At 39.3% G+C, this 14,279-nt stretch overlaps 1 protein-coding gene across 1 annotated transcript in view; it reads right to left on the bottom strand.

The window, feature by feature from the left end:
• TTN (titin) overlaps positions 1 to 13,911 on the bottom strand; it is a 334,386-nt gene extending 320,475 nt beyond the window's left edge. The window contains exons 1-9 of the mRNA XM_058189537.1: positions 13,709 to 13,911; positions 10,999 to 11,102; positions 6,360 to 6,563; positions 5,122 to 5,409; positions 3,426 to 3,517; positions 3,090 to 3,334; positions 1,805 to 2,141; positions 1,069 to 1,206; positions 276 to 401 (exon numbers count right to left, since the gene is read on the bottom strand). Of these exons, the coding sequence (XP_058045520.1) occupies positions 276 to 401; positions 1,069 to 1,206; positions 1,805 to 2,141; positions 3,090 to 3,334; positions 3,426 to 3,517; positions 5,122 to 5,409; positions 6,360 to 6,563; positions 10,999 to 11,089 (1,521 nt within the window). The 5' untranslated portion in view covers positions 11,090 to 11,102; positions 13,709 to 13,911. The remainder of the gene's footprint in view (positions 1 to 275; positions 402 to 1,068; positions 1,207 to 1,804; positions 2,142 to 3,089; positions 3,335 to 3,425; positions 3,518 to 5,121; positions 5,410 to 6,359; positions 6,564 to 10,998; positions 11,103 to 13,708) is intronic.
• Between the last annotated feature and the right edge of the window lie 368 nt (positions 13,912 to 14,279).

Genomic DNA, 14,279 nt, shown 5'->3' with positions numbered 1-14,279 from the left:
TGAGCCAGTCACCATCACTCAGGATCTCGTCCACCCACCTCACAGTGTTGTTGTTACGGGGGAAAATAGGAGGAGGAAGGTGTGTTGATTAAGTTTGCCATCCTGAGATATTTGTAAAATAATAAAGGTGGGATACAAATAAATAACATATCCTGGCTATTCAGCATGTTGACTTAGCACTTGTTATGAGGAGAGAGAGGGGGTAACTCCCTCCTATTCACTGATAGCATACTGTGGAAATGAAGCTTGCTGATGAAACTAAATTGGCTATTCACCTTTTCCTCAGTAATGTGTATTTGTTCTTGTTTTGTGGTAACTGCTTCTCTGGTTCTCAACATCATTTCTTGCTCTCTGGTTTTTTCAGCAGCAGCAGTAATTACTATGGCAGCTTCTTTTTTAACCTATATTTTCATGGTGAAAAGAAAGAGAAAAAAAAGCAAGCTATAACATTTAATTTCATCAATCATCCTAAATAAAAAGTATGCAAAATATAAAAGCAAATGAAGATAAATATATTTGGGGATAAAAGTTAGTTTAATCTCAGAAGTGGGGGAATAAACGAACTTTCAGGAAAAAAAAGTCATACTGATAAATGCATTAAAGGAATGGAATGGAATGGAATGGAATGGAATGGAATGGAATAGAATAGAATAGAATAGAATAGAATAGAATAGAATAGAATAGAATAGAATAACAGAGTTGGAAGGGACCATGGAGGTCTTCTAATCCAACCCCCTGCTTGGGCAGGAAACCCTATACCATTTCAGACAATTGGCTATCCAATCTCTTCTTAAAAACCTCCAGTGTTGAAGCATTCACAACTTCTGAATTAATATGAATTAATATGTTTTTCATCAAGGTTATTTAATTGGTTCAGGGCCTGTTTTAAAATTGTTAGCCAATTCTTAACATTAGCATTGGTGGATTTGGTATCATTATAACATGCTTGCTTGCTGTATTGGTTGCTTGCAGCAATGTGATGTTCATTTTCGGCAAATGCCTGCATTGGCAGTATTAATGGAAAACCAGGGGAGAGTGTTATTTATTGTCACTTTGCTTTGTATCTACCTGCTCCTGGACAGGCGGAATGTGTACTGCGGCTGTCCTTTTCGCCATCTGCTCTACAGCACTTGGAAGAGGTTCTCGCTCTCTGGCCATGTCAACAGCTGCAACGACGGTAGCAACAGCTGCTGTTTTGTCCATGTCCTGCGAGACCCAAATGAGTGGCATGAAAAGACAGCTCATTGGAATACATCGTCAGCAACATGAGCAATAGGTGCAAACACAAGCATCTGCTTTGCCAGATTGTCCTGTGACAACATTATAGCACAACACTGTCTAAATTAGGGGTCAGCATATTGCACCCCAGGGGCCAAATACTAGCCCGGTGTGTCTGTTGTTTTAGATGGCTTCTGAACTAAGAATGGGCAGACAAGTAGCAGATTGCTAGGGCCGAGCTTCAGCCAAGATCTTAGAGCAAGGGTGGTGGAGCAAGGGACAGGTTCATGGAGTACTGGACGATGGTGGAAGCCTATTAGCAGCCTCCTTGCTGGTGGGCCAGCACCACATATAGGCTGCCTTGTTTCTTGGCCTGCTGATCTGCCAGGCAGACTCTGTGAGGGGAAAGATCTGGCCATTTATAAAAAAATGTTTGCCAAACCCTGGCCTAAATAACCGTGCATATAAAATAGCAAAAACAGAGGTCCTAATTTCTCCTAAGCAGACCGATTCTGTGGCAAAACCACATTACTTTGAGAAAAACACCCTACCCCTTGCACAGTATTTTTCTTTGAAAAGGTCTCACCTCTGTAGCGGCGGCAGCGGCAGCAGCACCAGCACCAGCACCAATTGCCAGGGTAGCTTCTGCTGCAGCAGCTCCGCTGATGGCAACCTGTTCGTGCACTCCGTATCTCCCTTCCCATCTTTCTTCAGTCCTCATCTGGCTGGTGCTCATAGTTACTCTGGTGTCTTTCATTCTGGTTTCCGAAGTAGCTACGTAGCCTTCCTGTTTCCAAGGAGGAAGCACATCAGCCCCCATCGCTGCTGCGGCCTGTGTTTTCCGGACCAAGATTGGTGATCTCACAGGTCTGATAGGCGACGTAGAGACTGAGAGCCTTGCAACTCCAGCAGGAGACACCGATCTGTTAACAAAAAAGAACAGATATTGATGCCAGGAGAAGAACAGTGTTCTGTCCCCCTCCGCAGTCCGGGAGACACGAGCGATGACTTAATTAGCCGGCAACTATCAGCTCTGGCAGCAAACTAGCGAGCGTCTGCCAAGTGTCTCTGTTATCTCTCTTGATGCCGATGAGTCAGCCAGGAAACCAGGAACAAACAAGACTTCAGCTCTAATTCTCCCTCTAAGCAGTTGATTTGCTCGCCACAAAGTGGTATAGCAGCCCTTGCTGCTTTTATATCCTGTGGGGTGTGGCTCCATGACTCAGCACTTCCTAGGCCTGCCCCACCCCTGCTTCTGTTGTTCCCGCCTCTCCTGCCTATGAAACCTAGGGTCCAGCCAGGCCTGATTGCCATCAGCCAGGTCTGGAGGCGTGGCCTGGGGGGGGAAAGAGTTAGGGGACGGAGGCCTCATTATCTCCTCCACCTGGCCTGCCTCTGGCTCCTGGAGCTGAGCCAGGGACGCCGGTGCTCCAGAGGTAAGTCCTGATGGCCTTCCCTGTCACTTTCCGAGTCACTTTCTGGCAGGGGGCCTGGCTTGGGGGGGCACAGACACAACAAACAGCTCACCAAAGTGACTGTGGAAAGGTGGAAAACTAGCCAATGGTAACCCTCCAGAATAGCTAATTCCATCAAAAATAAAAATAAAAATTCAATGGATATTCAATTACATAAATGTAGATAACTCACAGGAGTGTATGATAGCAGTATTGGACACAAATATTTTGCTGCACTGCTTAAAGATCAATGTTTGCCTTGGGAAAGGCACAGTGCGATTCTCCAGATTTTCTTGAATGTTAACTTCCATCAGCTACCGCAACTATAATTTAACAATAATGAGGAATTCTGGGAACCGCAGGGCCACCCTTTACTTTTTCCTGATCTGGGTCAAATTTTACATGCAAGTGGTTTACCTGACTGGAGATGGTGTCGGACCTCTCACATGTCGTACAGGAGATGGCGACTGTCTGATGGGGGATGGTGATTGCTGGCGTGCCATCTGTACTTTGGCTGCAATGATTGGCGGAGTCGGTGATTTAGAAGCAGGGTGAGGAATCATCCGTGGAGGTGCCTTATGGGGCAGCTGCTGCCCAGTGGCAGTTTCTATCATCATCTCAGCAGTTGCAAGTGTTCTGGCATCAAAGTGAGCTTCAATCTTCTGCAATGAAAGGTCAAGAACACTCATGAAAATCTAGTTAAAGAGCCCCAGCCTTTGAAATGTTGGTGACACAATCTGACAAATTACCAACCTTTTCAGTTCGGGTTTGTCGTGTTGTTTGTGTAATCTGAGCAGTCGAAACAATCGTCTTTGTCTTTTTAGCGGGAACGGCTTCTTCGTCGCCTTAGAGAAAGGAGAATGGGAGTCATTAGAATTGGTTCTGGGAGGGGAGGAGAGGCGAGAAGTATATCTGTGATTCCAGTTATTTATGGGTTCATGTATACGATTGCCAAGAGAGCTGTGCAAATTTAGCCAGAAATTTCCCAGCAGCTTTGCTTCAACTTGAAGGAGATGTTACCCATTTATAGAAAAACACCACAAGGCCAATAATAAATGAATAAATAACTGAATAAATTAATTCTCTCAGGCACAGATTAATAAAGAGAGCAATTCATTTCAAAGTAGCCTTTTCATACATCAGCCAAGAATATAATGCAGAATAGCCAAGTCTAAGATAGCCTATTTAGAAAGAAACACCTTAACATTTAAGGGAGCCAAAGCAAAACTCTTGGAAGGTATTTCCTTATGAAATATAAGGTATAAACCCAAGGAACCAATGGAAGCCAACACACACAGCCATCATCGTTTGTTCCTTCATACTTACAGAGTGAAGTAAGTATTGTACCCATTTAAAAGGGTACAATAAGCATGCCCATAAAAATTATCCATTTTTCATCAGGTTTTCTGGGCTTTGTAAGCTTTGTAAAGTGAAATATTCTTGTAATATTTTTTTTTATTTTAGCCAGGTAACCACTTAATGATTTTAGACTTAGGAGCAGGTAGAGATGTGGGACACTGGTGCATTTGTGTATTTCTTTTCTACTTCAGTCCTTCCAACTTGGATATCTAAATGCATTGTTAGGGCTGGAATGATGTTTAGGAAAACTCAACTTCCAAAATATTTGGGATCATTGAATATCACATTAAGCCATCACATTAGCCATGGCTTGTTGAATAAACCATCATAACCAAGTTCTGACATAATTACAGATTAACAGAGTTGGAAGGAACCTTGTAGGTCATCTAGTCCAACCCCCACCCCCGTCCAAGCAAGATTTCTGACAAATGGCAGTCCAATGTGAATCCACAAGACACGGTTCATTAATCCAAATAGCTGAATTCACACTTTATATCAGAAGTGATTTTGCCTTAAATAAATAAAATAAAAACCACATTATTACTTAGTGTGATGTGTAAATCTAACCTATATAGATTTAGGCCCATGTATTTTTTTCTTTTCTTTTACTGTGTGTACGTCAATACAGTAGGGAGGCCAGGATTTTTGCTCCTTCACAGGCCTGCAACTGCAGTATATGCTTAAGCAAGTTGAGCAAAACTATGACATCCAGCAAGAGAAAAACTCTGGAGTGAAAAACCGAGCTGTTGATTTACTGGATTTTAGATTAATACAATGTAAAACAATTACAAATAAAAAACACTGCCTCACACTAGCAATAAGTTAGCCTACTTGTATTAACAGGAGAAGAAAACATTTGTTGCTGTTGCTTCTGAAAACAATTTTATCTTTTTGTCATGTTGAAGTATTTATGACCAGCTTGTGTCCAGGGTAAAATTTTACAGCCACATTAAAATCACCTGAGAGAAATGGAATCGATGGATTTGTTGACAGAAGAGCAATCACTGTGAAGTTTGCTGTCCTGATGGAATAATCCGAAAGTTTTGAAAACAAACTAACATTCTTGGTTGATTATCCTACTATACTTTACCTTGAATGAGCAGTTCGGCTGTTGAAGTAGCTCGTCCCACGCTATTAGTGGCATTTACTGAATAGGTTCCGGAGTCTTCAGGGTAAGCTTCTGCAATTATTAAACTGTAGAGGTCTCCTTCATGTAAAATTTGAAAATCGGGGGAGCTTTGAATTTCTGCTCCATCCCGATAAAACTTCACCACAGGTGTAGGGATTCCAGTCACTCTCACGTCAAGTCGAACTTGACTTCCTTGTCGAGTAGTCATGCTCTGTAGTCGTTGTGAAAAGTTGGGTGGCGCTGTTTCAGCTGGGAGGAGGAAGAGGAGGAGGAGGAGGTTATATAAGCAAGAACAAACATAAGGAATATTATGTATCTCCTTACTACTAAAACTCTTGTGTCTGTAATCTTTAACTGGGCTAAATGGTGCCTCATAGGGCAAAAACCTTTTGAACCAAGATAACTTAAATGGGCTGACAAACAGAATGTGCCTGGGACCCATGACTACCATGGTACTGGAATTTGGCAAGTTTTATAAAACATTTTACGATATAAAAATCATTTAAAGACATGATATAAATGGTCTTAAACATTCCTTGCGGTCAATTACTGATGTTCGACTGTGCTATACAGTTAAATATGGGCTACTTGCAAGGCAGATAGATTTCTGATATCTCCTTGATTTTTTTAGAACTTTTCAAGTACATTACAAGCTCTGCTTCTGTTGAAGGTAAGGAATTTGGTAAGGAAATATCCATGAAACAATGACCCAAGAGTTGCCAACTCTGCCTCTGAAAATTGACAGAGGATTTCAATTGGCAGAGTGGCTGAACCCAAAATTCTTTGGAGCCATATGTAAGTTGCCCATAATTTTGAAATTATGGGGCAGAATTTAAAAGAGACACATAGAAGTAAGATTTTCTATGATCAAGACACTTTCCTTTAAATATCAGGAGGTAGCCAGATGCAAAATCTGTGTTGAAATCCCCACAGAAATTAAAAAAAAAAAATCAACATAAAGCAGAATGTGGACCTGTAAGTTTGATTGTTCATAGAAGTACATATAAGGCAGTCTTCATATTTACCATTTATTTACTGGCATTATTTACAATTAAATGTTAATATTGAGAGGTACGTTAGATTTTTTAAAACATACTAAGTAGCTATATTTAGTCTTCATCTTTGTAGATTCTATTCACCAGTTTTAAGATGAAAGATGGAAAGTGCCAACTGTAACTGGTTCTATAATCACAACCTACCGGTGACAAGTAGTTCTGCAGTACTTGTGGCTTGTCCAGATCCATTGGTGGCTTGTAGGGTATATCTTCCACTGATACCTGCGGTCACGGCGGGGATCACAAGTTTAGCGCGGCCATCGCTAAATGAGATCTGCGCACCGGGCAGAGTTGCAGTAGAAATAACCTGGCCATCCCGATACCAGCTCACCTCAGGAACTGGGAAACCTTGAGAAGGAGAGTGAAGTAAAGATAAATGCTCATTAGGTCCCATTGGCATCAGTCCTAAAATACCACCAGGTTTTCCTGGTGTATATGCTAAAGTTGCTGAAGGGCTGGATCAAGGGCTTCAGTAATTGAGGTAAAATGAAAGAAATGACTGGGCATTGGAGAAAATTTACGCTTACTCCAATTCAACTCCCCAAGATAGAATAAGGCTCAATTTATTTTATATTTGTTGGTTATATTATCATTGTTCTGTTCTGTTCTGTTCTGTTCCGTTCTTCTGTAATATTCAGATCTGCTTTCTTTAGGATATAGTTTGCTGCTCCTTCCTCTGAATATCTGATACAAAGATGTATTTATATTCTTAGATGGTATTATCAGGGAAAGACTATATCTTAAATGCCCAATGCTTGAGAAGGAAAGACATGTAGGCGTAATGATAAAAGATATACTTTTTGTGATTTAGGAGGTCAGATTTCAAGAGATAAAAATGTTCATAGAGTTTTGGTGCATTACAATAACCAAGTGCTGAATCATTGTCAAATCTGTCTAACATAATGAGTAACTTGGGGGAACAAGAGATTTATAACATCATGTAATATGAGTTAGTGTTGCCATAAGATTGCAATGGTTGAAAGGTTGGATTTAAAAGCAAAGTAAGAGAGACTCAGTTCACACATCATGCTGAATTGTATTCTGTTTGCTTTTGGTAATGATGTGTGGGCCTACTTACTATGTCTTAGAATTATGTACAAATGCAATCACAGTTTCAGAAATGGAACCTGTCACTGTAATGTAAGACAAGTATTATCATGGTTGTCTACTAAGATCACTGTTTGATGAAACCCAGGGAATGTGGTAGAGGGATATTACTTTGAGAGATACAAGGAGTATGGTTGGATGCAAAATCTGAAGCATAGTTACTCAACTTTAGCAATAGGGTATTTCTAAGCATTTAAGTCTACACATCTTAAAGATGCCAAGATTGAAAAACACTGATCTCAAGGTTCTTTAAGAACCAATAGAGTAGGAAACAACTTAAAATCTTTCCTGTCAGACTGTTATCTTATATTCTCAGTTCCATACTTCTATATTCAATGATTTCCCTTGCTAACTTTTTTTTCTCTCAGAATAGGACTAGAGAGTTGTCAAAAAAGCAATCAATGGAGGAGACACTACTTGGAAACCATGATTACCATGTGAATGGGGAGGATTAACACATATCTGATGCAAAGTTCTGTGGAATTTATCAGTGTTTTAGAAAAAAAGGAATAAATAGAACAAAATATTATCTTTAGAGGATTTACAAAAAGGATAGAGAGCTGCCTTTGATTTATCTAAAATCTAGTGATATTTTCCTATGAAATCTGTGTAGGGGATGTCAGTATTAATTTATGGTTCTCTGTTTATAAGGTAAATATTGTCATTTTCTAGCAGTACACAATTAAACAATAGTATGACTAATTTCAGTGGCATGTTCTAGAAAGTTTTAGGGTTTATATCAGTGATGGTGAACCTTTTCAGCACCGAGTGCCCAAACTGGAACATGCATGCAGAAACTGCAGCCCCAGAAACTCGAAGACCACCTATTATTCTGGCTTCCGGCCTGTGCATGCATGCCAGCCGGCTGGTCTTTGCATGCGCCAGAGCCCCGGAAACCCAAAGACCAGCTGACCGGTGCACATGCGCGCGACGGCCACCTGGTCTTCAGCTTTCCAGCATGCGCATGTGTCGTAAACTCATGCTGGAGCGCTGGCTAGCTCGTCTTCACGTTTCTGGGGCTCTGGCCCACACGAAGATCAGCTGCCCAACATGCATGCACACCCTGAAAACTGGGGACAGTGCGTGTGCCCACAGAGAGGGCTCTGTGTGCCACCTCTGGCACGCGTGCCATAGGTTCACCACCATGGGTCTATATCATATATTTGTATGTTTAAAAAAATGTTTTTCAATAATCTACTCCCAAGGTGCTGTAACAACATGAAAAGAAAACTTACAGAAAAAGTACAGTTGCAGCATATAACATTAAGATATTTTAAGCCACATTTCAGTCAGTTAAAACTTTCAGGCATCCACCCCAATAACCTCAAATATTCATGACCATAAAAAGAATCCATACAGATGTTTTAAATACAAAACTACTCAAATAATATAGAAAAGCAGAAGGATCTGGTTTAAACTCCACAAGTTCATACCTGAAGAGTGTCTATGTCCATGTGTGTTTGCGTGTGCGTGAGCGCACACACACACATATGCACACATGCACACACACCTCATACACACTTCCTCTGCTTAATTGATCCTTCCGTTGTTCTGAATTATGATTGTGGACATCATTCAGTTGGGAGAAAAGTATCTGTGCACAAAGGCGACTTAAACATATGCAAAATTGTAGAAAGGCTTGGCATCTTGAAGTACATACAAGGCCCATCTTAAGAATTTGAGAAGCCTATGACACATGTTTATTTTTCCCCTATTAAGTAGCCATTTTCCTACTTAATTCCCACAACATCCTGCATCAATGAGAGAAATCAAAGGAGAAACATTAAAAGTAGGGAAGTAAATCCCATTCACTGAAATAACTCTTGGAATTTTAAGCGATCATCATATTTTTTGCTAATGAATATGAAAGCATTGATTGGCAAATATTGATTCCAGCTATCATTTCAAATTCTGAACTAACCTTTGGATAAAACCTGGGCAATATATATATATGTAGGTCTTTGGTTATTCGGGTTTTCTCCCACGTAAAATTGCTCCCAGAAGCATGAACCTGAAGCCTGAAGATGACGAATGAGACTTCGTCGAAACGTCGCCAAGACACTTCCAATTTTACGCGGGAGAAAACCCGAATAACCAAAGACCTACATACAAACACCCGCGAAAACCTCAGAAAACACACATATATATATATCTTTTGAAGTTAGTAATAGACTAAATTTGCTCCTGCAACTGCAGCAAGTGGAGCATGGCTAATGAGTATTATCCTTTCTCTGATTTCTTACAATTTTCAGCTCAGAATAAATAATTGAAGTTAATATGATTCAGAGAACAAAGCCACACAGCTGGGATTTCAAAGTAAGGTCTATACTAGAGATCTTTTTGGAGGAAGCGAGCCCTGCCTTGATTCTTCAAACGTATTATTTAAATTTCGCTCGTTGTTCATTGTATCATTACAGCAGCCTGGTTAATATGTATACTGTTTTTCCTGCTTGGTGAAAATAGATACATTGTCAGCATATAATCCAAACATGCATATGATATAATGTTGGCGTATGTTCCGAATCAAGGAATACAGTATTTTTATATTGTATTCAATTTCTATAATATGGTTCTTAGTTTAGGAATATGTGGGCTGCTATAAAGCAGAGTATGATCTCATTGGCCTGGAAATTATTGCTCCACATCTAAAATAGGCATGCTACCAGTGGCATCACAATCAAAGCTTTTTTTTAAAGCACATATGAAAGAGGTAGGACTTCTATGCCGCAACAACTATAGCCTGTTGTTACCATTCTGGTGTAAGCTGGAAGATATTATATACTGCATATTTAAGGCTTGCGCCATTTCAAAACTTAATGCTAGCTTAAAGTTTAAGAGATTCAGGAAATGAATTCCTAATGATTCATGATCAACATTATTGCTGTGATCCACAAGCTCACCCTGAGATACAAGAACACCTATTGTTTCCACTTGGCATCCATCAGGGCTGCCATGTTTGGGCTGTAAATATTTAGACGCCCACTAGCTGGGAAAATAATCTGTATGCTTCCACCTATTGGCCATTTGGAATTTGTGGTCTGGCTATGCTAATTTTAGTCTTAGAAAATAAAACCTGTGACTGTAGCCCAATTATTTATTTGCAAAATACAAAGGGGGAAAAATGAAGTGAAAGTTAAGTGGTAAGTAGGGAATAACTGCAACAATTTGACTTCTAGTAAAATGATGTTTTGGGCATGGCCATGCCCAAGGTGGGGTAATTTTGTAAACGCCATTTTCTTTGCGTGTCCATAATATGCTGTCAAAGTGTAAAATGTGTCCATTGACTCCAGATTTCCTGACCAAGCCTGATGTACCGATGATTTCCCAGTCTTCAAATTGACACAGAAGAGATAATTGATATCTTCCCCCAATGAGATATTCTTTTACCTATTACCTCTCTAATATACAACTGATAAAGCTTCCAGGATAGGAAGTGAAACGTCTTGTTTTTCCTCAAAAAATCAGTCCAGTTGTCTTTTCAAAATAAAAATGACTTTTGATACAACTATGACCTGAATAACTGAGAATCTTCATAGATATTTGTTTAAGGGAGTCCAACTCCATCTGTCTGTCAGTTTTCTAAAGCCTCAGAAAAGCTGCCCTCTGAGATCTTCGTTTTTGAAGATCTCAGCCACAGTGAAGAAAACAATAATCAGAAAAAAACATGGACACTCACCACTAATATGAGCCTCAAAGGTTGCGGCACTACCCTCCAGTGCCACAACACTTTGTAACGGCTGCGTAAATGTTGGTGCTTTGCTTGTCATTTTTGCAGGCACTCTGGAAAGAAAGAGAGACATAAAAATAGAGGGTAAGAAAACAATTTGCGGAAAGCAACATAAATATATGGCGTTGTGGAGGAATTGTTCTACTTAGATTAGATCTGTGGCTCTTGAATGGGTCACTTCTGTTAATGCGGCCTTTACTGAAATTTATCCTATTAAATTATTTTTCTATATTGCCCACCTACTGATTAATTCAGTCATAACAAATTGTCAATAGTTCAAACAACTGACATATCATCAAACAGAATAACTGTGCCAATAAAAAAGTTACTTTTTAATGTTGAATTTGCCATATCTTTATATATAACCACTTCTTAATCCCTTCTCAACTGGAATTGGACAAAAAAAAACCTGTATAACCCTAAAATTGTTTGAAAATTGGAATTTATTTTATTTTCTTACTAAAAAAAAGCACAATAACTGAGTAATAATAATTGAATAATTCGACTGAGGACCTGTATAGTGCACGAATCAAAAAGAGGGCTGTGAAAATATTTACAGACCCCTTACATCTTGGACATAAACTGTTTCAACTCCTACCCTCAAAATGACACTATAGAGCACTGCACACCAGAACAACTAGACACAAGAACAGTTTCTTTCCCAAACGCCATCACTCTGCTTAACAAATAATTCCCTCAACACTGTCAAACTATGTACTAAATCTGCACTATTAATCTTCTCATCGTTCCCATCACCCATCTCCTTCCACTTATGACTGTATGACTGTAACTTTGTTGCTTGTATCCTTATGATTTATATTGATATTGATTGTTTCCTAATTGCTTATTTGTACCCTATGACTATCATTAAGTGTTGTATCTTATGATTCTTGATGAACCTTTATTTTCTTTTACGTACACTGAGAGCGTATGCACCAAGACAAATTCCTTGTGTGTCCAATACATTTGGCCAATAAAAAAATTCAATTCAATTCAATTCAATTCAATTCTATTCTATTCTATTCTATTCTACTCTATTCTATTCAATAAAATGATTTGAAAAGTTTTATTATTTTATTATTAAAAGAAATTATTTGAAAAGTTTCCCTTAATGTGAAAAAAAAGTTTTGGTAAGAGGCTATTACAGAGAAAAGAAAAGGAAAAAGGAAAGGAAAGGAAAGGAAAAAAGAGAAGAGAAGAGAAGAGAAGAGAAAAGAAAAGAAAAGAAAAGAAAAGAAAAGAAAAGAAAAGAAAAGAAAAGGAGAATGCAAAAGTAAAAGCAGGACAATTGAATCTAGGAAAGAAGGAGAGAAGGCCAAGTTTGAAATGTGAGCTTGGCTATAAGATAACAACTGACATTGATGGTTTGAACAACTGCAGGAAAATACAAAATCAGTAAAACTATACTTTGTCCAGTATAATATTTGTTGCTCTAACAAAATGTCCCCATTCTCTTGTAAACCACAAAAAGGTATATATTCAAACAAGAATAACTGATTTTATTGCAAAATGTTTCTTAATATGGATGCCCATCAGTGTCAAATCAATTTATTCTGTTATATTAACTGAGTACTAAATGTTAACTTGATATTTATTATGATTTATCATACAGGATTGGACAGAGTCACAGGGGGTTATGACAGCCAGAAATAGAATTCCAGTAATGTCAGTGGGGCCTATTTTTCTTGGCCACCTTAGAAAAAATTGCTATGGTTTTAAATTTGGAATAATCATAGCATAAGATGAATATATAGATAGATTGAGGGGAGGGAGAGAGAGAGAGAGAGAAAGCATGCCAATATGTTGCCTTAATAAAGCATAATATACTCAATTTAGTCAGTCCTCTTTTTAGGATTGCTCACTCCAGATTTTATAGTGAAATGTTTTATAGCAATATATTTCAGTTAAGTTAGCCCTATCTATACATACTATGTACTTCCCCCCAAATTAATTGTAACCATATATTCCAGCTTAAAAAAAAAATTAAACCATCCCTTCCAAATTGTTGCATGAATTCACCATTGTAAGTATTTCGGTCTTTTCTCCCCCCCCCCCCGCCCCAACTTCCACAAAAAGACAAGAAAAATATCCTATTATTCAATTGTGATCTTATACGGCTTTTGTATTGCTAGCATTTCGAAGGTATGCCTCCGAAATGTCACATTCCCAAAATAACCATTCCAGGTTTGAGTGACAGGAGGCAAGTGGTCCAGAGCTGCGATGTAATGGATATGGCAGCAGCTGATTCCCTTAAAAAGTCATCGGTGCCTAGCCTTGGCCATGTGGCTTTATCAGAGCTATTCTGGGAACGTCTTGGTTTATCTGCAAGTAACATAACCTTCAACACTCTTTTGGAAGGATTAAAAGTTAACCCAACGTTTGAAATAACTTTCACCCTCAAGCACATTTTAAGAAATGATCGCAAAGTCCTAAGATTTCACAAACAGCAGGCATCATTTCATTCATGGGAAAAGTTCATTCCTCAAAAATAAATCTATAAAGACCTACAGACTTTTCTCCTTCTTCTGACCCCCCATCCCATCCTAGCCTTCCCCATCCCACCCCAATGCATCCCCTGCATCTATTTAAAATAATTAAAGTGCCCCAGAGATTTCTTGACCGAGAGAAATCACTCAATTCTTGCAGGCATGCTACTAACCTGATTTCACAAGAGTGCCTAAGTGAAGTGGGCTAAGCCCAAACGGAAGTTTCTGGAGCGACGTCCTTATCCAGAGGATGATGTTAAACAATCCCAACATGAGAATGGTTGAGCCTCTAGCCCTCAAAAACAAAACTACACAGTCGAAACGGTGTAGTTTTGTTTTCTTTGCAATCCCTACACCCGAGGCGAGGCTGGGAATGCACGACTGCTCAGAAGGGCAAACATGGTGGTTTGGCTTTTTATACTCCTGATCTGCTGACAGGTCTGCCTGTGTCATTTCAAAATCACTTCTCATTGGCTTTCGGAAAGGAAGGCCTTGGGAGAAGGGGGGGGAGGGTCCACTTGGAGCAATAGGACCACCTGTTCGCCTGATTGACACATCTAATTTTGGCCATGCTGAAGACGGAGCAACCGACCTGTCCAGAAACTCTAGTTGGGAAGGGAGACAACCATTGTACCAGATGCTGCTAAGCAATTCAGGCCTTCAGTATAATCCTTCAATAGAATAAAAGAATAGGGGAATGTAGGTAGAGATGTCGACACTTAAACCAGAAAAATTCATCTGTAA

This window comes from Ahaetulla prasina, chromosome 1, assembly GCF_028640845.1.
Source record: "Ahaetulla prasina isolate Xishuangbanna chromosome 1, ASM2864084v1, whole genome shotgun sequence".
NCBI classification, from domain to species: domain Eukaryota; kingdom Metazoa; phylum Chordata; class Lepidosauria; order Squamata; family Colubridae; genus Ahaetulla; species Ahaetulla prasina.
The sequence above is the reverse complement of the archived record's forward strand: the minus strand, read 5'-3'. Positions and strand labels throughout refer to the sequence as shown.